The 24,503-nt window shown below is 40.2% G+C and overlaps 1 protein-coding gene across 1 annotated transcript in view; it reads right to left on the bottom strand.

Annotated features, from left to right (window-relative positions):
• Nucleotides 1-24,503, bottom strand: part of SLC38A1 (solute carrier family 38 member 1) — a 49,985-nt gene that overhangs the window by 5,010 nt on the left and 20,472 nt on the right. Inside the window, exons 5-13 of the mRNA XM_069955982.1 lie at nt 15,772-15,845; nt 15,359-15,451; nt 14,628-14,706; nt 11,944-12,026; nt 11,591-11,649; nt 11,345-11,467; nt 9,381-9,460; nt 5,120-5,220; nt 3,201-3,319 (exon numbers count right to left, since the gene is read on the bottom strand). Coding sequence (XP_069812083.1) covers nt 3,201-3,319; nt 5,120-5,220; nt 9,381-9,460; nt 11,345-11,467; nt 11,591-11,649; nt 11,944-12,026; nt 14,628-14,706; nt 15,359-15,451; nt 15,772-15,845 — 811 coding nt within the window. The remainder of the gene's footprint in view (nt 1-3,200; nt 3,320-5,119; nt 5,221-9,380; nt 9,461-11,344; nt 11,468-11,590; nt 11,650-11,943; nt 12,027-14,627; nt 14,707-15,358; nt 15,452-15,771; nt 15,846-24,503) is intronic.

Here is a 24,503-nt window from a genome sequence, read left to right as displayed (position 1 = left end):
AATTAAAGATGGCTATCATCTTAAAGGGAATCAATCACTAAAAAATGCCTATAACACTAAGGAAACAAGCTGATACATCACCCGGCACACTTCCCAAACCTATCCTTATAGCCTGAATCCCTGCCTGGTATAACAGACAAACTTACTTTTATAAGTCCCGTGCTCTATGTTAATGAGGGCCAACTAGTAACCTGGGCATTTTCCTTTTGCCAAGTAGTCATGGTCCCTGGGCATGTTAGCGATATAATCACACCTCTCTGGGCATAATTCAAAGCGCTGTATCTCCAGTTCATCACCGAGAGGTGGAACTTCCATCAGGTCAGTCCTCTGTCATCTTCATTAGAGCCAGTTTACACGGAGTAGAACTGGCGTAATTCCTCAATGAAATCCAGTGTAAGGGTATGTTCACACTGAGTAAAATAGACGGAATTCCGCCTGCCTCAGTGTGTCACATCCCCTCTATGGGAAAGCGCGCGCTCCTTTGCGCTCTCCGCTCAAAGACGCCACTTTTTTGAGCGAAGAGGGGAGGAAGTGGACGTGTGCAAACGCCCTCCCAGTCACTCACTACAAGACACTGAGCACAGTGGGATTCTGTGGTGGAGAGTGCCACTGCCGTATTCCACCGTATTTGCTCAGTGTGAACATACCCTGTGATGAAACTGAGTATGGTTCACCAATATATAGAGAGGTATATCAATGTATACTGTATGTATTGGAGATATAAGGGGCAGTCATTGATTGCCCAGAGCTTACCATCTGCCAGGAAACCATATTCCACAGGGGGGCCTAGTGTCCAGAGCTCTCCAGGTCCTTAAGTGTGAAAACTCCCACTCTGATAGACCAACAGGCATCCAAAACCCTGATAACAAATTCCCCTACCTAGATCAGTGTAAATATCTCTAGACTGAGTGGCACCATAATTCCATAACGAGTTATGGAAATTCTGTGTGGCCTAGACATAGAAAACATACATCTTCTGAATTGTCTCACCCCCCCCCCCCTATGACCCGGTGTTGTGAGGATATGACCCACATTGGGGTTATAGGGGTTTTGGGCTGTAAGCCCAAGGGGGAGTAGCTGACACCAGCCCACACCTGGGAGGGGGGGGGGTGTCGGCCAGGCATATATATACCAGGGCCTAGGCCGGAGCTATTGTTCTTTGTCTGGGGAGGCCATGACTATATGTCGGAGAAGTTCCTGAAAATCCAAGCAGCAAGCACACGCCTCCCATGCTTTGCTCTACCACCCAGACCCGCAAATTATGGTAACAACCCATTGCCAAAACTGTATAAAACTGTATTATATGTATTATACTGTATTAGGCTATGTTCACACTACGTAAGTTTCCGGCCGTAGCGCATTCCGTGAATAAGCGGCCGGAGACTTACGTAGTTTGCGTATAATGGAAAGTATACGAAGTACGGCTGCACAGTTCACACTACGTACGAACTTACGCCCGGATCGTACGCGGCGGCGTAAAAAATTAACCAGATCATTGTTTGAAGACGAAAATGCTTATGCCTGTACGCCTGTAGCGTTACATGCGGTCCCGTACGTAGTGGTGATTTCTTCATTTTTGCAGCTTTTTGTGCCGATCCAAAAGGTTCTGTGGGGTGTCCGGGGCTAGGCGAAGATTTCCAAGTAAAAGACCGCTGTCAGATCGCTACGTAGGGCGCTCGGGAAGCGTAAGTAGACTTCGGGCGTAAGTTCGCGGTCCGTACGTATACGCAGTGTGAACATAGCCTAATACTGTATTGTATGTATTACCACCTGTACTTTGTCTCTGACCACTGTATATATTATTCCGTGTATATTGTGTGTTGTTTAGTGCGCCCTTAAGGCAACTAAATAACCCATTTAATCTGTTGCTGTTCTTTTGTCTCAATCAACTAACCCACACGCCCTTGTTCGCAACCAAACGCTATCCACTCAGGGCTGGCTTCTGGCCCGATATAGTAGTATTATATCTTAACGAGAACCTGGTGGCAGCTTTACCAGTCTTCCTGTGCCCACGTGGACAGGGTGGCAGTGTAAATCAATACCTAGCTGACCTCCCGTACTCCTGGTGGAGTGTGGGACGTCACATACCCTAATACTAACTGTCTATGGGAGGGCTTGCGTGCCTCCTCTCTCTGTGCCTCTCCACTCGGAAGAATTGATATGTTAATTCTTCCGAGCAGAGAGAGGAGGCGAGTGAGTTAGACAGCCAGTTTGGTGAAATTCCGCAACAAACCGGTCCTTACTGTGCAAGCACAGTACAGCGGGGATAGGACTCTGCTGTACTGCGCACTGCACCATAATGAGGAGGTCAGAGAACTGACGTAATGGAAGTTGAAGTTCCACATCTCGGTGACCTACTCCGGATACAGCACTTTGAATTATAGCCGGAGGGACTGTGACTACTTGGCAAAAGGCAAACATTCAGATGACAAGTTAACCCTCATTAACATAGAGTGCAGGACTTTATAAAAGTAAGTTTGCGTGTTATACCAGACAGGAACGCAGGCTATAAGAATATGTTTGGGAAGTGTGCTGAGTAATGTATCAGCACATTTTCTTAGCATTAGTGATTGGTTCCCTTCAAGCATGCTCTGCTAGAAATAAAAAATCTTTCAAGCCTATCTACAAATAATAAGTTTAAAATGTGTCATAATAAACATATTTTTACATGTCACAAGCACATGTTAAAGGATTTTTTCTGTGATAGTGCCCATTTTAAGGAGTATTCTTGTCTGGAAAGATAAGCATATTGATTGAATTTGATTGAATTTGTTCAGAATTTCCCCAAATTTTGAGGATTAATTAAATCTGAACCTCTGGAGATTTTCTTTCTATAAATCTCTCAAAAGGGCAACTACTAGTATTATCTATATCTAATTTGTTTTGCATCATGTTCCATACTGTACTGCTGCTACATGCTGTTTTATGTAGTTTACATAATTCTCATATAGGTAAGTGGGAGTTACCTAAACAGTCTAGCACAGTGAGCTACTTAGGACTGCTATGCTGTCTTAATTTTGAGATTGAACCCTATGGGTGGGAACCCAATCTATCAGGGCCTCATGGCATGTCCAGAGAATGTGCCATGGATGTTGCAGATAAGAATACCACTCTAATGAAAGTAGGACAAGTCATGTTTATAAACCTAATTTTAACTATTTCACAAATATTGTCACAGTAATGCTGTATGGTGTACTTACGGTAAAAAATAACACTGGTACAGTAAGTATAACTGCAATTATAACAGCCAGGCGTACAGTCAATATAAGAACGTCCTTTTCATTACTGTATGTCCCAAGAAGTTCAGATTCCACTTTATCTAAAGAAATCAAATGTTATATCAGTAACAGATAAAGATATATCAGTCAGGTTATAGAAAATAATTGTCAAACATATTAGGGAGAGTAAAAATAAAGATAACTGTGAATTATACATTATTCCACAAGGGCAACACCACAGACCATGGCATCTCTATGCAACAGCAATGTGCCGATTGTTTCTGTTGTATATATGGAATAATTAATGATTATCCAGATACTTCCCTCCATTTCCTGCCTCTACTTTTCTTTCTCTTTGTCCTGTGTGTTCTCAGTTTATCAACCTTTAGCCACCAATTGTGTTTTCTTTATTTTATACAGACCACAGTTTTGTGAACCGGTGTGTACTTTTATGTGCATTATATATGCAAGCTATAAAATTTGCACTGGACTTTCTGCAGACCTATTGTACATAGTTTGTATTGGTTTAGAGAAAGCCTTGCACTTTTTAGGTTAAGCTTTGTTCACACAGTGCCAGAGGCTCTGGTTAAAGGGACTCTGTCTCTAGGTTTATGCTGCCTTAAATGAGGGCAGCATAAACAAGTGACAGGAATGCTGAACAGGTATATTACTTACATCATTCTGTACAGCTGTTATCCTGATATGCAGGAGAATAGGATTCTTGCCACACCCCTCCCCCTGCCCTTCAGCTGCTGATTGACGGGTGACTGCCTATACACAGCATGAATAGATAAATGCCAATCAGCAGCTGGTGGGCGGGGTTTTCTGCTTCTCATGAATATCCAGGACTACTGGGCTCATGCACATAATGGAGAGGACTACTTATTGTCCATGTTATTCAGGAGGATATCTTCCAATCAGCTGCACAGAACAATGTAAGTGATACATCATTCTGTTCAGCTTCTCTGTCACTAGTTTATGCTACCCTGAGATAGGAAAGCATACGCCTGCTTACAGAGTCTCTTTAAAGAAAAATGTTGCATCATTTTATTTAAATCCGTTTACACACATGAAAGTTAATGGGGTCTGTTGGGCTTTGTTCGTGTCTGTTAGTGGTCGGCTTTTTCTGCCAGTGCTGAATGGTAACTACAATGGAGGCCTTGAAGAACACAATGTGAACATAGACTTGCTAAAGTCTGTTAGAATGCTTCAAATTTTACCTTGCCAAAATTGTTGCTAGCTAAGATAATACACTTTTTTGCTAACATTTTACCAGGCTCCAGTAGATACCCATACGCATTGTAGGTCCCCATACACTTTAGACTTTTGATGGCTGTAAACGGCTTTTGCAGCCGTTAGGCTGTGAAGAACATTCCTGTGTATGGGAAGGACGAGGGGCGGTTAGGAGAGATAGGAGAGATTGCAAATTACCTTATTCCTGATATTTACTATTTCTGTTCTACCTTGCTCTTGTCTCTGTGTCCTAGTGCCTCTTTGCTTTTCTGCTAGAGAAAGGTTTGTAAGCTAGGGGTATCATAATCATATTGCAGGGTCAGTGAGGATCACTGGTGCCTGGTGTTAGGTATAGTGATCAGGGAAAGGTTAGGGATATCTAGCCTGAGTAAGTTGTTTGTTCTTGTTTCTGTTTATCGTCTTCTGCTTGATTCCTTACATTGTTCAGGTTCATAACGTCTGTTGGTGAGTTGCTATTTACGTTCTTCTTTTTGCCTACCAGTATTGTTATGTGCTGTGTGTATTTTTTTCTTGCAAGTGTCTGCTTGTCATATCGTTTGGCTGTATTATAGGCCCTGGGAGTATCTTGAGTACTGGGAAAAATGTTAGGGCCTTGAAGCATTTGACGTAAAACCTAGTTAGCTACCAGCAATAGAACTATAACTCACCATAAAAAGTCAGATATCCAAATATGGCAGTAAGAAAGTACATAAGAAACATAGAAAAGAATGAAATATGTGATACCAGCTGCATTTTCTTCTGTGTGCGACTAGAAAAAAAAAGATAATAATAATTACATAAGACATAATTTAGCACCTATTCTTTGCAATATTTAAGAAAAACAAGATTCATTGGACATTTTTTTTTCTTTACAATTGAGGCAGCCCTTCACATGATATACTGTAGCTTTTAGCTGTTCCATATATATTGTAAATTTTAATTGAATTGGTCACGTCCCTTGTGGGGTATAGGGGGTACTTTATAGCTGCTGGGCACAGCTCTTTGACACTGTTCCCAGTCATAAATGGTGGTGTATAGGGGGTACTTTATAGCTGCTGGGCACAGCTCTAAGATGCTGTGCCCAATAATAAGTGGCGGAGTGGCATTGATTGGTACCCTAAGTGCTGGAAGCTTAATGCATAGTCCAGCATTCAGGGTGCCCATCATTTAGGAGTGGTACTTGGAGAGATGTGAATGTTTCCCTTTAAGCTCTTTGATGCTGTGCCCAGTAGTAATCTGTGCAATCTGGGTGGCATTGATTGGTATATAGTTTACTATATATAGAGCAGTATACTATACAGCAATGGTCCAGAAGGGACTGTATGTTTCTTTGTTAGAATGTAGGAAGCTTGGGGAGTAATGTGGGAGTTGGGGAACTGGTGGAGACTATTATGTAGTCAGGGCCGTATTAACAGCTTCTGCTGCCCTAGGCACTAAACCTGAAGACACCCCATCTTGGGGAACATGGGGGAGAGTGGTTTTGGGCACATGCATTTCTCTAAATGCAGAAACATTGTCAAAATTGCGTTTTTCATGCTTTTTAACTGCTTAAAACACAAACAAATTTCCACATTGAATCAATGAATAGAGCCGTCTACATAATGTCTTGCCGAATCCTTACCACAGGATTGATAGATTGGTAGGTAATAGCTCCAGGCGTCACATTTAACACAGCCATACCAGACCTGAACAATGCTGCCATACTGTGACTGGATAACACCACCATACCAGGCCTCACCAATACCGCCATAGTGTGACTGGATAACACCACCACACCAGACCTGACCAATACTGCCATACTGTGACTGGATAACACCGCCACACCAGACCTGAACAATAACACCATACTATGACTAGATAACACCGCCACCCCAGACCTGAACAATAATGCCATACTGTGACTGGATAACACCGCCATACCAGACATAACCAATACCGCCATACTGTGACTGGATAACACCACCATATCAGACCTGACCAATACTGCCATACTGTGACTGGATAACACTGCCACACCAGACCTGAACAATACCACCATACTGTGACTGGATAACATTGCTATACCAGACCTGTCCAATACCGCCATACTGTGACTGGATAACATTGCTATACCAGACCTGACCAATACCGCCATACTGTGACTGGATAACACTGCCATACCAGACCTGACCAATACCGCCATACTGTGACTGGATAACACCACCATATCAGACCTGACCAATACTGCCAATACTGCCATACTGTGACTGGATAACACCACCATACCAGACCTGACCAATACCGCCATACTGTGACTGGATAACACCACCACACCAGACCTGACCAATACTGCCATACTGTGACTGGATAACACCGCCACACCAGACCTGAACAATAACACCATACTATGACTAGATAACACCGCCACCCCAGACCTGAACAATAATGCCATACTGTGACTGGATAACACCGCCATACCAGACATAACCAATACCGCCATACTGTGACTGGATAACACCACCATATCAGACCTGACCAATACTGCCATACTGTGACTGGATAACACTGCCACACCAGACCTGAACAATACCACCATACTGTGACTGGATAACATTGCTATACCAGACCTGTCCAATACCGCCATACTGTGACTGGATAACATTGCTATACCAGACCTGACCAATACCGCCATACTGTGACTGGATAACACTGCCATACCAGACCTGACCAATACCGCCATACTGTGACTGGATAACACCACCATATCAGACCTGACCAATACTGCCAATACTGCCATACTGTGACTGGATAACACCACCATACCAGACCTGACCAATACCGCCATACTGTGACTGGATAACACCACCACACCAGACCTGACCAATACTGCCATACTGTGACTGGATAACACCGCCACACCAGACCTGAACAATAACACCATACTATGACTAGATAACACCGCCACCCCAGACCTGAACAATAATGCCATACTGTGACTGGATAACACCGCCATACCAGACATAACCAATACCGCCATACTGTGACTGGATAACACCACCATACCAGACCTGAACAATACCACCATACTGTGACTGGATAACACTGCCACACCAGACCTGAACAATACCGCCATACTGTGACTGGATAACATCACTATACCAGACCTGAATAACTCCCCCCCCCCCCCCCCCCCCCCCCCCTCGAAAAGACACCAGATTTACTGGCAAGTCTGAACAGGAGGTGGAAGACTGAAGACTAAAAAAAAAAAGAAAAAAAAAAAGAGTTGTTTCATTCCCCCTGCAAGGCACCGGACCACAGGTGCCTAATGGTAAATACGGCCCTGTATGTAGTATGTGGAGGAGAGTACTGCAGGAAAGATAGAGAATTCAGTGACAGCTCTCCTGTATAAGAGAATACAACTATGCCAACTATGAACCTGTCATTTATAGTTTATCAAACATGGTGTAAAGTGAAACTGGCTCAGTTGCCCCTAGCAACCAATCACATTCCACCTTTCATTTTCCAAAGAGTCTGTGAGAAATGAAAGGTGGAATCTGATTGGTTGCTAGGGGCGACTGAGCTAGTTTCACTTTACACCATGTTTGATAAATTTCCCCCTGTGTGATGAAGTCCAGTGGACAAAGCTATTTTTCTACAATAGGATATGTATTTTCGTAAAATTTAGCAGTTTCAATGAATTAAAAGGCAATACATGATATGGAGATACATGATATGAAGAAAACGCAGTGAAATATATTCATCTCACTGTGCCAAAGTAATCTTATGAATTCAGCTAGAGAGACTGTATAGATATGGAATTTCATAAAGAGATTATGAAAGATATGGAACAAGCTTTATCACAGCACATAAAATGAGCACTAGCCTTCACATATGACAATGACATCATAAAGGAAAGATGCTTTAATGCATTAATGTGGTTTTAGGATACAGATATATCTAACAGTGTTAGCCAACTAATGAAATAAAGACACTATTAAGTTGTCCATATGCTTTAGATGATTCAATGCTTCAATGATGAAAAGGGAATAAGCCACTTTCAGACACCTCCAACATTGACTTTTGTAGAAGACATGGGCAGGTATGTTAAAATACAACATTCCCAAACCTTTCCCTGTCATTAGGTTAAAGTGTCACTGTCGTGAATTTTTTTTTTGCAGAAATCAATAGTCCAGGCGATTTTAAGAAACTTTGTAATTGGGTTTATTATCCGAAAAATGCATTTTTATCATGAAAAAGCAGTTTGAAGCTCTCCCCCCTGTCTTCATTGTTCTCCTACGGAGAGAGCTAAAGAAAAGACCAAAACAGGACAACAAAGAGTTAATCTACAAATCCCTCACGGGATATCTCCTGTGACAGTCACCAGTGACCTGTCTGAGCTCGGATTACAGCTGTCACCCAGCTCCGTGCCTGTAATCCTCTGTTATCTGCTTTCTGCTGCCGGCTAACTCCCTCCTTCCTCCTCCCCCCTCCCCTCTCCCTAGAACAGACAGGGTACGACTCCTGCAACAAGTCACAATTTTCAGATTTTTCAGAGTGGATGAAAAAGAGGAAGGAGGGGGGGACCTGGGAAAAGGCTTTTTACATGCAGATAATGGCAGATTTGGCTAATAAACCCAATTACAAAGTTTCTTAAAATCGCCTGGACTATTGATTTCTGCAAAAAAAAAAAAATACGACAGTGACTCTTTAAGGAATTCTCATAGGCAATACTTTTTTAACCAGTCCTGCCAAAATTGGTGGGTTTGGCTGACTTTCATCTAACATATATGGACAACTTTACTGCTCCTGTAAACATGAAAGAAATTATAAAAAGGTAAAGTAAATCCGCACATACTAAATATCTCTAATACTGCCTCATCATTTACAGTATATAATCTGCATTATTTACAGCCTGACAGTTGTGTTATTACATATGTGTTTATTTCTTACTCTCTGAGCTCGCTGTATATGGGAAGGACTGACGGATGACACACGAATGCAAATGCAAGTGTTGGCAGTGCATAAGCAGTCTGTAGATGAAAAGAAGAGACACACATAATTAGGCCACGTTCAATCTGGTAAAAGCCTCTGTGCACAGTTAATCATTGCAAATGTCATATACATTTGCAATAACGACAACAAGGAAAACCAATGAATGTGGATGTAACGGTCTGGGCAAAAAACATAGGGGTCCCCATCCCACCTCCCAGTAGACCCCTCCCCAACAGACCGTTATTGCAGCCACAGGTAGGAGAGGCGGCTGCACATGTGCTCTCCACTTAACTCTATGGAAATTATGAATGTAACCAAGTCAGTGACTCACACACAATGTTTTGATGTTAGGGTGGGTGGTGGTGAGAGTCCCAAATAACAGCAGTGTTTACACTAGCTTATACCAAAGGTGGTCATATACCTTATGTAGTTGTCAGCCAAGGTACTGTATATGGCTGTATCCATGTTTTCCAGGACTCCATAGGGTGGCATCCATTGTGTTCAGCCGCCGGGAGTCAATTGCCAAGTGTTTGGGTTCGGTGAACCCAAAAAATTGTCAAGTTTGCACGTGCAGATTTTACAGTGACTTTGTAGCAGATTCTCTAGAAATTTTAACCCAATTTATTTTTACATTTATTTCTGACATTTTATTTTCTCATGGGCTTTTCAATAGGACTTAAAAAACACCAAAAAAGCACATTTGCAAAATGTGACCAAAATAAAAGCCACTAAAGATGGTTGTAAAAAACGGTTCTGAAAACACTTTGTAGTGATTTGAGTGTTTTAAATGTTAAAAAAGTGTTTGTTAGGGTATAAACCCACACACCGTATATGCAGCGTATTTACTGCTGCGATACGCAGCAAACTCGCAGCAAAATCGCAGCAAAATCGCAGCAGATTAGATCTAAATAACTGAACACAGCATCAAATCTGTACCAACAAATCTGCTGCGTATTTGTTGCATATCTGTTGCATATACGGTGTGTGGGTTTATACCCTTAAGAATATTTAAGGTGCTTATACACATTAAATTGTGTTGAGTGACCCTGCTGACTGGACCAGCAGAATATCTAATGTGTATGGGGCTGTCCAATTTTTCAGCACGCTCAATCCCACAGGAGGTGTTAGCAGTTTATTTCCTCTCACCCTTGATAACACATGCATGCTGAGCTGCAATGCATGTGTATACGGAGAGGGAGCAACCAATGCTGGCCAAGCTAAGGTGTATGACTATTTAAGACTTTTTAAAATATTTAAACTTGCTTTTTTGCTTTGTCAAGTAGCACTGGATTACTATCATTGATATATCTAAGAAACACTATAAATACTCTTCCTGTAAGAATAGGAAACAAATTTTTCTTATAGGTGCCAGATACATTATTAGGCCATGTTCACACAAGGTATCTTTTCGTAAAAGTATGGCTGTTGTTGCAATTGGCAACAATGGCCAGACTTTTCACGAAAAGATACGTTGCCTTGTCTTCAATGGAACTATGTGTATACACTCCAGCCGGGATCTCTCGCGGTCCCGTAGAAAACTGACATGTCAGTTTTCTGTGGCCGCTATTCAGTAAATAGCGGCTGCAGAAAACCCTGTCAGTGCACACTATTAAGCGAGCGGCGCTGTACGCTCCTTACTGTGCAGTGGGGACACCAGAACTCTGCGGCTGCAAAGATCATCCGACCGGTACCGGGCTGATCTTTTCAGAGACCAGCGGTTCGGTGATCCGGCCGGGTCACGGAACGGATGGTCTAATAGGTAGTCTGAACAAAGCCTTAGTATTAATTATCATACTGTCATAGAAAATATATACAATTAATTTGTAAGAACAGGGATCAATAAAGCCTAACATAAATTTTTAATGAAAAAATCTATTATCTCTTTCTTTTATTAAAGGCATTTTAATGTATTAAAATATTACCTTAGAATTAAATGTGAAATACTTTGGTGTACACTGTTCTTCTAATGTTGCATTATGAAGATTGTTTAAGGTTTCATTAACACTTAAATATGGGCATGGAATTTTAAATTTATTGTAGATGACCTGAAATAAAAAGAATAAAAAAACAAACATATAAGCATAAAGAGTTTTAATAACATCATTTTATAAATAAAACACCATCTTGACCTGTACATTTTAAACAATAAAAAAAAATTCTGAACTTACCACCACAAGGAAAAAAAACATACACGTCAATGAGAACCCACTTGTGTAGCCAAGGTAACCTGTGTGGATTGAAAACAATGTTTAGGCTGCCTTACAACTGTTACAGTTGATATATGATGATTCCTTTCTGTAAATATACTACATAAACATTACTGTCAGAGAACAGCAGTACTACTCTCCACCAGCAGGTGGCAGTCATATTAACATGTATTGAATTTGACTGTTATACTGTGCATTGTATGTAGTACTTACATATTATCAGCATGTATTAAGACATTTTTTAACTTTATTAGCTTGACATAAAATGGATAGAAATAGAAGTAGCTGATCCAGCCTGGAAGATTATATCTTACCTAAATTTTTGAGAAGACACAATGGAAGAATAATTCCTATAGTTACAACACCTAGAAGAAATCGTCCATCTAAATACCATGGCCTAAAAAGCAAAGTAGAATAAATAGTGACTGCTGATGACATAAAGTGAAAAAATGTTATTTACTGTATTAGTTAGTTTCTCTATTGAATGCCTATAACCCCTGAACAATTTCCATCGTTCACCATTTCACTCATGTACTATACAGCGGAAGGACCACTAGGGTCCTTGATTGAGTCAACAGAAATTCTCTGTCTAAATGGGTGGATGTACTTTCCGATTTTTGCACTAAGAATTATCGGGACTATTATGTGACAACGTGTTTATTCCATGGGGAAATTATCAATAAAATACACATTGGAGCAGAATTACGATTCCGAACAGAAGAAATAAGAATTGTAAAGGTTGGATTTCAAACTACATAATTTTTTTTGGTAGCATCACTAGTACACCAATTGCACAGTCTACAAGAATTCATAAAGATCCCCCCATTTTTAATACAGTAGCTGTTTTTTTTTTTTTTTACTATGTGCTTTATCTATATTACATACTAATATATTAAACGCTAAATGATCTGAACCTTTGTAATATATCATATTAAAGAAAAATGTTTCATGAGTTTATTATGAGAGTCTACTTCTTTTCCCTTCCCAGGAAGAGCGGAGCCTGTGGCAAAAGAAACATAAGGTACATTACAGTTTCTTATCTTGTACTGTTAATGTATCTACAAGAATTAGAGTATGCTTTAAATGTAATCTGTAGAGTGGTTTTACGTTTCACAGGCATAAATGTGAACTTCTGCTTGTGAGCGGAGCTGGGCTTATTGCGTCAAGTATCCAGTATTCCCATCCCTTACAACATATATCAGAGAAGCTGTCAATTAAATGCAGGGGGAGGAGATGCACAGCTCTAGGGGTTGGAAAAACTAACTTTAGAAGATCAACCCCATCCTGTGGGCACTTGCAGCTCATTTGCATATATAAAATGCAGACATTCACAATTTTAAATGTTTTCCTGTGAACATGCTTTTAAGCCCTTGCTGGTGCTGTAATTACCTATAATCAGGGATGTAACTAGAAGTCATAGGGCCCTGTGGCAAAATTAGATCATCCACACCACCAAATAACTAAATACTGAAACAGTAGCGCAAATAGCAAAAATAAAGGTATAAATAACTGCATATATCAGAGAACCCACATAGTGGACCAGTCCACACCAATTTGGTAATTCCCACCAAAATAAGTGTAATGTTCTTCTACCCTTAGGTTTTGGCCTATATTGTAGCTGCTATGGCTGCCTGAAACCATGTGACAGATTTCCTTTAGGATATCTTGCATTTTTAATCTTATACTTTTAACCTGACTATTGCCATTTGATTGACAGCTGCAAGTCTAAAAGTCTTACGTAACAATACAAGCATTGGAAAGCTGCCAGCTAAAACATCTTTTATCCAACACAGTGAATTCTACCATTTCCATCTATGTTTGGCTCAACTGAGCTTGCATATAAATTACTTTAAGGGTTGAAAGCCACTGACAGACACATTAAATGCTGTTTATCTTGAGCTGAATAAAGTAGAAATGAAGATGACAAACTGTGATGCTGCACCAGATGCTTGCAGGTGTCAGACACTCACAGACACTAAACATGTTTTGCTTACAGCAATACATACTTACAAGAAGTGTATCACCTGGAGTTTTTTTTTTACTGATCAGAGCCAGGTTCTTTTTTTTTTTTTTAATACAAAGAGAAATCTTTTGATTAAAATCCGAAATGTTATTCAATAGAAATACATAAAAATAGTGCAGAGTGCGGTCTCAATGGCTTGACACATTTCGGCTGGTATTCGGCTTTGATCACAACATGCTGTAATAACAAGAGACCACATTCGGTTTGTAGTATTTTTATGGTCTTCTATTTAATAAAATTTGGGATTTTTAGGGTCTATTTACACAGAAAGATTATCTGACAGATTATCTGCTAAAGATTTGAAGCCAAAGCCAGAAACAGACTATAAACAGAGATCAGGTCATAAAGGAAAGCCTGAGATTTTTCCTCTTTTTAAATCCATTCCTGGGTTTGGCTTCAAATCTTTGACAGATAATCTGTCAGACTATTCAGATAATCTTTCTGTTTAAATGGACGCTTATTTAGATTGTTGTACTATTCCCATTTGTATGCTTTGCGGCTTGTCTTGTCTCCAGGTGAAAAGTCTGTGCGACACAGATTGGCAACCCCAGAGCCTTAGGTATAGCGAGTTTTTTTTCTTAAGTACACATAGGTTGCAGTGGTTACAAGCTTGCTTTAACTTTCTTTTTTTGCTCAGTACCAGGTACACTAACAGAATTGATGATCAGGTACAGCAACTCGGGACAGGGTTGACAATTAGGTACAGTAACAGGGCTAACTATAGGTATAGATAGTAATAGGGGACAGGAGAGACTATCAGGTAGTCTCCAGTCAAAAACACCAACTCTTGGCCAGGCCAAGGGGTATGTACAGTATGTGTATGTAGATGTGTTTTGCTAACAACTTTCTCTTATCTACAGCTGCAGTTTTTGTTTATCTCATGGAGAAAAAAATTAACATCTTTATCCCACCAAAAACTTAAAATTAAAGACTATATTAGACAATATAGTACATAAAACCCAATTGGCCACTTACGATGTATCTTCCATTCCAGTTAGAAATTTAATTACATTTGGTAATTCATTTTTTACTATGAACAGATAACTCAGCATTGCTGTAAAAAAGAAATACAATTAAAGATTAAATCACAATCTGGCAAAATCACGATTTAAATTTCTGATCCACTCTACTGGGAACCCTGTGGTGGCAAAGCTCCCATGCCAGGTAAGAACACCACTTTATGACCATGCAATTTCTCATCCGAAGAAGTATCCCACAAGAAATAACCTGGTGTTTCTTTTCACCAGAGCAACTCAATTTCTGGGAGACCAAATATTGCTTCCCTGTGTCAATGCCTACCTTTGGGAGCTTAGCCAGACCCAATGCCTGTTACTCTCTGTTTATGCCCAAACTAATCCTCCAGATTTATATGACCTCACAGCTAGGCTTTGCCCTCTCTTTTATGTTAAAAATGACCATCTTTTGATAAAGACGGACGTCATTATTGTTTATGATCATTAATGACATCCATCTTTATCAAATGATGGGTGTTTTTCACGTAAAAAACGGTGTTGTGGGTCCTACAGTAACTTCTAATTTACAATTTCAGTTAAATTAATTCATGTATGATAACTAAGCAAGAAAACATTAACATCTGAATGGTAAATTGTTAAACATTTAAATTAATTTTATTGTGGCTGTTTTTGTAATAAAATGTATATAAAAAGAGCTTTACAATTTTTACATGCAAAAATTTGAGCACTTACCTCCTGTATTCTGAAGCGTTGTTGATCCGAAGACCAACAACCTTCCTGGTGTACCAAATACTTGCTCCCCCAGCTTTTCATATACCATACAACCTGGTTACATAAAAGAATGTTTTTTAGTACTTCTAGACACTACTACCACAGCCTCTAAATGTTTGAGATATCTTTATTGCTAAATTTTGTGCAGTTTTAGTTATGTATTTTATGTTATTTGATGTTGTTAGCAGTAAATAGTTTAGGGTAGCAGCTATTCAAACCTATAGCATATTTTTATGATTTTACAATTTATAAACATAGTGAGAATACAGTATATTTATATTTAAAATACACATATATGTGCATTTGGGGTACCAATGTAATAGTAAAGAATTTTTTTTAAATAAATAACTTAAAAAAAGAAATACATAAATCACCTGTTTCTTGGGAGCATTTCAGTAGAAGGTTAATAGAGTAGATAGACAACAAAGTCACTGAAATTAAGAGCGACCTAGAAAGTAGGGGAAAACACAGATTATACATGTTAAAGTCAGAATTTGCTGTTAGTACACCCAGTTTGCAATCACTATATAAATCTCAAGAAAAAAGGAGTGATAACAAAAAACTCAGGCATAACAATACCCACTGCATCACTGGCCTCACCTTACCCAATGTGCCGGACCTGTGAACAATTTGGCATAGTTATGCTATAGGTGATTAACAGCCTTATTTAGATCCTGCACAACCATGCTGAATTGCAACTATGCCAAATCACCAGATTATCTAGTTAGATTAAAATTAAAGGTGTCATTTCTTTTGCTTTAAAGCAGGGGTGGGGAAACTCCGGCACCTGAGACATCCAGCGGCTCTCTTGAGATGTGCACCACTCTGGTGGGGCAGGAATCGGCATGCAGAGCATCCTCCTTTGTCTGTGAATGTGACCGCCGCCAGACACAGAAGGATGTTGTTTGAGCAGGCTTCTTCCCCACCAAAGCGGCGCAGTCTAGAGGAGAGAGAAGAGGACCTGGGCAGCGTGGGAGTGGAGGAAAGGTGAGTGGGATGTATATTTTTTAATTTGGTACAGACACTGGGGGTCAACTAGACTACCAGGGACATCACTGGGGTTTAAGATCAGCTTCCAGGGGCATCACTGGGGGTTAACATCAGCTACTAGGGGCATCCCTTGAAGTTAATTAGGACTACCAGGGGCATCAATAAGGGTTAACTACAGCTACCGGGCATCACTAAGGATTTACATCAGGTACTAGGGGCATCACAGAGGGTTGACTACAATAGCAGGGGCATAAGTGGAACAACACTTTGCCTTGCCTCGGCTGCTGCCAACCCACTAACTGCCATGCACAGTATAAGGCCATGTTCACATGTTATATGAGAACGGGTCACGGAACAGTCGGTCTCAGAAAGGATCATCCAGTACGGTCCAGATGATCTTGCGGGCGCATCCGTGTGCGCCCACATTAGAATTCCCGACTGCTCACAATGGAGCGTGATGCTCCATTGTGTGAACTGACAGGGTTTTCACTGAATAGCGGCTGCAGAAAACTGACATGTCAGTTTCTTGTGGTGCCGCTAGGGATCCCGGACGGAGTGTATACTATGTGTATACACTCCGGCTGGGATTTCCTCAGCCTTCAGCACAACGTGAGTTCCATACTAATCATGGGCGTTGCAACAACGACTGTGATTACTGTGAACATGGCCTAACATTGAGTGCAGCGACCCTCAAATAATTTTATTAATGCCCGAATGACTCTCGACAGGGGAAAAGGTTCCCCACCCCTGCTTTAAAGCTTAAGACCTTAATTGTTTAAAAAATAAAATATAGAGTATAAATATTCATGTGAATATTGGCTAGATTTAGACTGGTCCATGGGAAACTGGCGGGTCCATGTCTCTGTATTTTGCTGTGATTCACAAAAACATGGGGGGGGGGCATCAGCAGTTTTGGACAAATCACAGTAAATGTAGTGTCTTGTAGTATAGTGTAGTTTTCGCTGGTTCCTAATGGCCTAAAAAAGGTAAATTTGGTAATATTTGCATTGATGGGAGGGCCCTAGGCACCCCAGAGCAATACTGATTATACTTATTTCATTAAGACTATGGGAAGATTTATCCATCATATGCCCTATAACACAAAGAGATGTACCTGACAGATCATCAAAACCAAAGCCAGGAATGTATTTGAAAAGAGAAGAAATCTCAGTCTTCCCTTTATGACCTGTTCTCTTTTTAGAATCTGTCCCTGGCTTTGGCTTCAAAAATCTGTTAGATAAATTTGTCTGTGTAATAGGGCAAGAATGCTCAGAGCTCAGCTTTCATTTTACCAGGGAGTTTTAATTTTTGCAATCTGAACTCTGATTAGTTGCTATGGGCAACAAAGGACATTGTTACTGTAAGAAAGCTTGATAAATCTCCCCCTATTAGTGTTACAGTCATGGTATGCTATTAATGAACCAAAATGCTCAGGGTGAATAGCACTATAGCTTAGTCCAGTAGCAAAGTACTGCCTGGCAATTATGTGAGAACATAAAAAGATGCATGAATAGAAGCAAGAAGAAAAGCTAAAAATGATCTTAAGTGGAAAAGATTAAGCAGCCTAGGAGTGTGGTTAGAGAAGGAACCCATTAGAAGGAAGCACAAACTTTGTGCAACCAACAGTTTTTTTTGTAACTGTTCCGATACATCATGTGCTGTTTGAGTCAATTGCGAAGAACCACTGGACTTAGCATAGATTAGATACCATAATACAAAGTTAGGAGTATATTTGGGCTTCATATGTTGTAAAAAGCTGACCTGACAACTCTCCTGACGGTTTTAGTAAACACTTGTATAAATATGCAGGAGTATCTTTTCTTAAAACCCTGCATTGCGCTTTTCCTTGGAAATGTATGAATAAATTGACAAGAGGGGCATCCTCCACACATTCTGACACACTGTCAGCACTATTGCCAATTGCCAATTTATTTTTACATTTCCAGGAGGAACAGCAGAGCAACGACACAAAGCAGAGTTCTTTGAAAAGATGCAAGAGAATTGTTATTTCATTAGGAATGCAATCAATATAGACATTTGAGGAGCACTGACAGGTCCTCTATAACTTCCCTGTGCATTTCAGTGTAATTGAATGTCAAGGTTTTGACACCTCAGAGGACAGTTTACATTATTGTGAGTGTGTCACTCTGCTATAACGGCTGCGAATGGAGGTAAGTCAGATGCTGGGTGTTTAACCCTTTAGATGCCATGATCAGTAACGACTAATAGCCCTATTTCACGGAACGATTATCGTTCATAGACTCGCTCCAACGACCGCTCGTTAACGAGCGCTTAACAATTTTTTTAAGCGAACGATAACACATAATACGAGTGGGAACGTGAACGATATCTGTAGTGTAACAATTTTTTTGTGGTCGTTACATCGTTACACGGTCGTTTAAAACGTGGGGAAATGTAGGTAGACATTTCAAGAACGACTGAAAGATTTTTTATTCAACAAAAAGATTAGCGAATTACTGTTGAAAGACCAGCAATTTTTTTTCGACATGTTGAAAAAAAAAAGTGAACGACTCAACGACGATTTCGCTGTCGTTCGCTCGTTTACAGCTATTCCACAGTACGAATATCGTTAACGAGCGGTCGTTTGAACGATTTTATGAACAATAATCGTTCGAAAGGGTTCCGTGGAATAGGGCCTTAATGTTGCATGAGCTCTTAAATGCACGAATGCTCGACTTGAGTAACAAACCTCAATGGCATATCTATCAGTATATATCTTTACTTTGTACATTACATTCCATGACTATATTCTTATGCTAAAAGTTAGATTTCAAAATAAGTTATGTAAGAATTAGCGCACTTAAAGCATATTTCACATGAGCTTCTTTCTACAAACTAACAGTGAATGAATCACTTGCATTATTCAAATATGGAAGTGGAGAAAGATAGCTTCTTAAAGAACCACAGCCCGTCTTGTCTGTGTTTTTTCCTAAGCAGCTCTCTGTCAGTGGACAAAACTTTCCGTTACTCATAGCAGATTACTGTAAGGGGAAGCACTGTGTTACACAATAGCAAAGAACTAGGTCCGGGAAATGTAGACTAATAGTCCTGTAATGTTAGTACATAAAAAACATTAACTTGCCTGTTGCAGGGTTCACGAATACATGATAACCTAAATAAGTATTGTGAAACAAGTTCACACTTGGGACCAGAAGTATTGCTGACACCTCTCTATACATGACACCAGCTCTTCTACTCAAAACTAATTTTAGATATGTCTTCTATTACTAAACATATTGGGGACCCTAGCTAACACTATTAGTAAGTTGTGCATCTAAAGAATTGATCAGTAGGAAGTCTTAAACCTGCACTCACACGTACAGGATCCACAGCAGATCTGCAGCAGATTCGATGGCGCAGATTTGATGCTGCAGATATCCGCCATAGTCACTCATTGGCTGCGGGTAACCTCCAGGAGCCTCAGATGCAGCCGGAGCATGGACCAGGTAAAGTATGTAACCCCATTCAAACTCACAGCAGCGAGAAACGCATCAGATTTCGCTGCGGAACTCTCAGCGTGCAATTCGCTGCGATTCTCTACGTATGAAGCTACCCTTAAGGTGCACTCACACATATTTTGTTTTCTGCTGCATGTTCTTTACAAGCAGGAGTAAAGCCAAAAACAAGTCACTGTTGTCCAAATAGGTAATCTGCAGTCACTAGCACTAAATCACGTAGTATGTAGTGGTTCTCAGCAATAAACACATAAAAAAACTGTTACACTTGCACCAACACCCAAGTATAGAGGAAGAGACTTGAAGCATTCATCTCTGATTCCTGAGTACTTTATTACTACCCAAAAAAAGACCTGCACTACCGACCTAGGTTTTATTTTTTAATAAAGTTACGAGAAACAGTGGTGAGTGCTGCAAGTCTCTTCTTCTAATCCTAGATGATAAAGCCAAAACATGCAGCTTTAAACCTATAAATGAGTAAATATAATGGGAAACACCATTCAACTACAGTACTAAAACAGAAGACAGAAAGCAAAACATAATAGCCACATGGTTTTCTATATTAGGATTCATTTTTCCTTCCAGTCATGTGAAAAAATATTTTTTCTATAGGTGATACTCTTAACATTGTGAAAGTGCATGTCCAAAGATGTGCACCATCTTCCTGAATTTTTGGCATGAATTTGTAGGGACCTAGGTCCAGGATTAGGGGGATATGTAATGTTGATTACCCCCTTCCCTTCCCTATGTGCTTATGTATAATACACTGGAGAAATTCAACAGCATTTACATGGTTGTCCCTAAGCTACAAAATCCAGAAAAAAAGTCCATTCTTGTCACAGAGGATGACATTTATTGGGTTATTTCACTTTGGAAGTAAACACATATACAGGACTCCATCCATGCCCAATGTTTCTGGTGTGGATACCACCCTTAATCATGGTGTCCTGTATGTGGTATGGTTTAACCCTGGAAATAAAGTAACCCCAAGCAACTTGATCATCTGTGCCAAGGCCGGACTTTTTCCTTGATTTTGTGCTGTTCAATTTGAGTCACTTGTGTTTATGCAGGTGGAGCACATTGGGATCTGTGTTAGGGTCCATTTACACAGAAAGATTATCTGACAGATTATGTATATTTTGGATATTAAGCCAAAACCAGGAATGGATTTGAAATCTCAGGCTTTCCTTTATGACCTGTTCCTTGTTTATAGTCTGTTCCTGGCTTTGGCTTCAAGTCTTTGACAGATAATCTGTCAGATAATCTTTCTGTGTAAATGGACCCTTAACTATGATTTGCCTTTTTTTTATTTTTATTTTTTATCTATATTGTCCCTAAACCACGCCTGTGTTATCTCGGCTGTGTGTAGGGTCATTGCCTAGTTGGGAGGTGAACCTTAGCCCAGTCTGGGGTCTGGACTAACACTCCACACATTATTTCTGATTATACTTCTTCAGGACAGAACGTGTAGTCTAGACCCAAATAAGAACAGGTCTGTCTTCCTTAGGGAAGTGCTACATATTAAAAGGCAACCAAGTAACTAACAAATCGATATTAAAGTGGTTGTCCAGCGAAAAAAAATTTCTTTCAAATCAACTGGTGTCAGAAAGTTATAGAGATTTGTAATTTACTTCTATTAAAAAATCTCAAGTCTTCCCATACTTATTAGCTACTATATGTCCTGCAGGAAATGTTTTATTTTCAGTCTGACACAGTGCTCTCTGCTGACATCTCTGGCCGAGACAGGAACTCTCCAGAGCAGGAGAGGCTTTCAAGGGGATTCTTACAAAACCGAGACAAAGTTCCTGTCACGGCCAGAGATGTCAGTAGAGAGCACTGTGTCAGACTAAAAATAAGACACTTCCTGCATGACATACAGCAGCTAATAAGTATGGGAAGACTTGAAATTTTTTAATAGAAGTAAAATAAAAATCTATATAACTTTCTGATATTAGTTGATTTGAAAGAAAAAGATTTTCACTGGACAAACCCTAACAAGCTAACAAACCATGCTAATGCAGCTTCTAATACACTTCCCAAATACATATGTTTCCCTCTCTGGTAGTAATTCACAGTGCTGTATCATTGTCGGAGTGAGCATGCACTACCAGGTCCACCTCTCTGTCACGCAATGACGATACCGTGCTGTGAATCACACCAAGAGAGGTGTGATTATAGCACTGCACAGCCCTGGGACTGTGACTACTATGGTCAGAGGAAATGCCAAGATGACTTGATTGGTTCTCTTTAAGCAGTTTCTTGCTTTATTCTATGTTATTTATTTGGGGGTGTTTTGACACTGAATTATTCACTCCTGGTTTTTACATGGCTTGCATATTGAATGTATTCGATTATGGTTACATAAAAGTCATAGGGTCAGAATGAACAATTATCTTGTATAACCTCAGAGAAGATCTATTAAAAAAAATATAATTGGTCCTACTAGCATTGCCTAGCATGGCAAAAAGAGGTTCTAACAATAAGTCAGTGTTGATAAATATTTGAAAGCACTGAGCTAAATTTAGGTAATATTCATGAATGCATTATGTACTGCCATTAATGTGCACATTTAGCAGGTTCAGTTAAAAGATGTGAGGAGCAAAAAATAGACAAGCCCACAAATATAGGCCCAGATTTATCAAGCTGCCTGAAACCCACATTACCTGTTTTAATCCCACAACAACCAATCACAACGTGGGTTTTATGTCTTAACCCTTTCCCGCACGAGGACGTAACTGTACGTCCTCACGCGGGTGCGGGCGTTCAGAACCGCAGCGGTCCCGGGTGCCGCTTGTAGCCCGGGACCGCTGGTATTAGCGGGCACGGTCCGATCGCCGTGCCCGCTAAAACAGTAATCAGATGCAGCTGTCAAACATGACAGCTGCATCCGATTACGGGATTCAGCCGTTCCCTGGTGTCTAGTGGAGGAGATCGCTCCTCCGGGACGTTGTCCCGGAGGAGCGATCTCCCTGTCTGATGCCGACCGGGGACTCATCGAAGATGGCGCCGTCCCCGTCTCGGCACTCGTTTGCATTCGGCTGCAGCAGCCGAAAGCAAACGAGTGCCGATCTCATTGATTTTTGCTGTATAACTATACAGCAAAGATCTCAATGAGAGATCAAAGTGTATATACTAGAAGTCCCCCAGGGGGGCTTCTAGTATATGTGTAAAAAAAAAAAAAAGTATTGTTATAAGTAAAAAGCCCCCTCCCCAATAAAAGTCTGAATCACCCCCCTTTTCCCAGGTTATAAATAAAAGTAAATAAATAAATAAATAAACATGTTTGCTATCGCCGTGTCCGTAATCGCCCGAACTATTAATTAATCACATTCCTGATCTCGCACGGTAAACGGTGTAAGCGGAAAAAAAATCCCAAAGTGCAAAATTGCGCATTTTTGGTCGCATCAAATCCAGAAAAAATTTAATAAAAAGCGATCAAAAAGTCGTATATGCGCAATCAAGGTACCTATAGAAAGGAAACATCATGGCGCAAAAAATGACACCTGACACAGCCCCATAGACCAAAGGATAAAAGCGCTATAAGCCTGGGAATAGAGCGATTTTAAGGAACGTATATTTGTTAACAATGGTTTGAATTTTTTACAGGCCACCAGATACAAGAAAAGTTATACATGTTATATATCGTTGTAATCGTAACGACTTGAGGAACATATATAACAAGTCAGTTTTACCCCAGGGCGAATGGCGTGAAAACACATTCCCCCCCAAATAAAAGAAATGCGTTTTTTTTTTTCATTTTCACCACACATTGAATTTTTTTCCTGGTTTCGCAGTGTACTTTATGCAAAAATTCAGCCTGTCATTGCAAAGTACAATTAGTGACACAAAAAATAAGGGCTCATGTGGGTCTGTAGGTGTAAAAATGCAAGTGCTATGGCCTTTTAAGCACAAGGAGGAAAAAACGAAAACGCAAAAACGAAAATTAGCCTGGTCCCGAAGGGGTTAATAAGCTCTGGTAAAATGAAACCTGAGCTGTGAATGGGTGCTGTGAGGAAAAATAGACAGTTTGATAAGTCTGGGCCATAGAGTCATGAAAAATACAACCAAATAAAACAACCAGTATTCATATATGTAAAATATCATAATGACATTTATAATAATGTAAGAAACAGAGAGAGAGGGGACAGGGGTGCAAAAGCATAGAAACCACAATACACTTATACACTCCCCTGAAGGGTGTTTGTACATTATACTAGTTTGGAATTACTAATTGGACTTTGGATGCGGCTTTATTGAAAAGTCCATTGAATTTAATAGTAAAAACGGAGCCAGAACGGTGACAAAAGGAAAACTGTGTGTGAACTACAAATAAAAAACATCCGCTGTTTGCAAAAGACGTCAGAAAATAATGATCATGTTCATTATTTTGACGCCCGCGGCAAAAACGTCCGTTATTCAATACGCTGTGTGCATTGGATGTCCGTCTTCCCATTAACTTCAATGCATTGCATTGCAGTTAAATCTCGGCAAAAACGGACGTTATTTTAAATATGAAAATCGGCCGCCTTTTTAATATTTTTGACGTTGTGTGAACATAGCCATACTTATAATCCCTGCATTACCCTGTCCTTTCACTCAGCAAACTAATTGTTGCCCCCTGAGGATACCCTAAGAAGATT

The sequence above is a fragment of the Dendropsophus ebraccatus genome, chromosome 1 (assembly GCF_027789765.1).
Source record: "Dendropsophus ebraccatus isolate aDenEbr1 chromosome 1, aDenEbr1.pat, whole genome shotgun sequence".
Taxonomy (NCBI): Eukaryota; Metazoa; Chordata; class Amphibia; order Anura; family Hylidae; genus Dendropsophus; species Dendropsophus ebraccatus.
The sequence above is the reverse complement of the archived record's forward strand: the minus strand, read 5'-3'. Positions and strand labels throughout refer to the sequence as shown.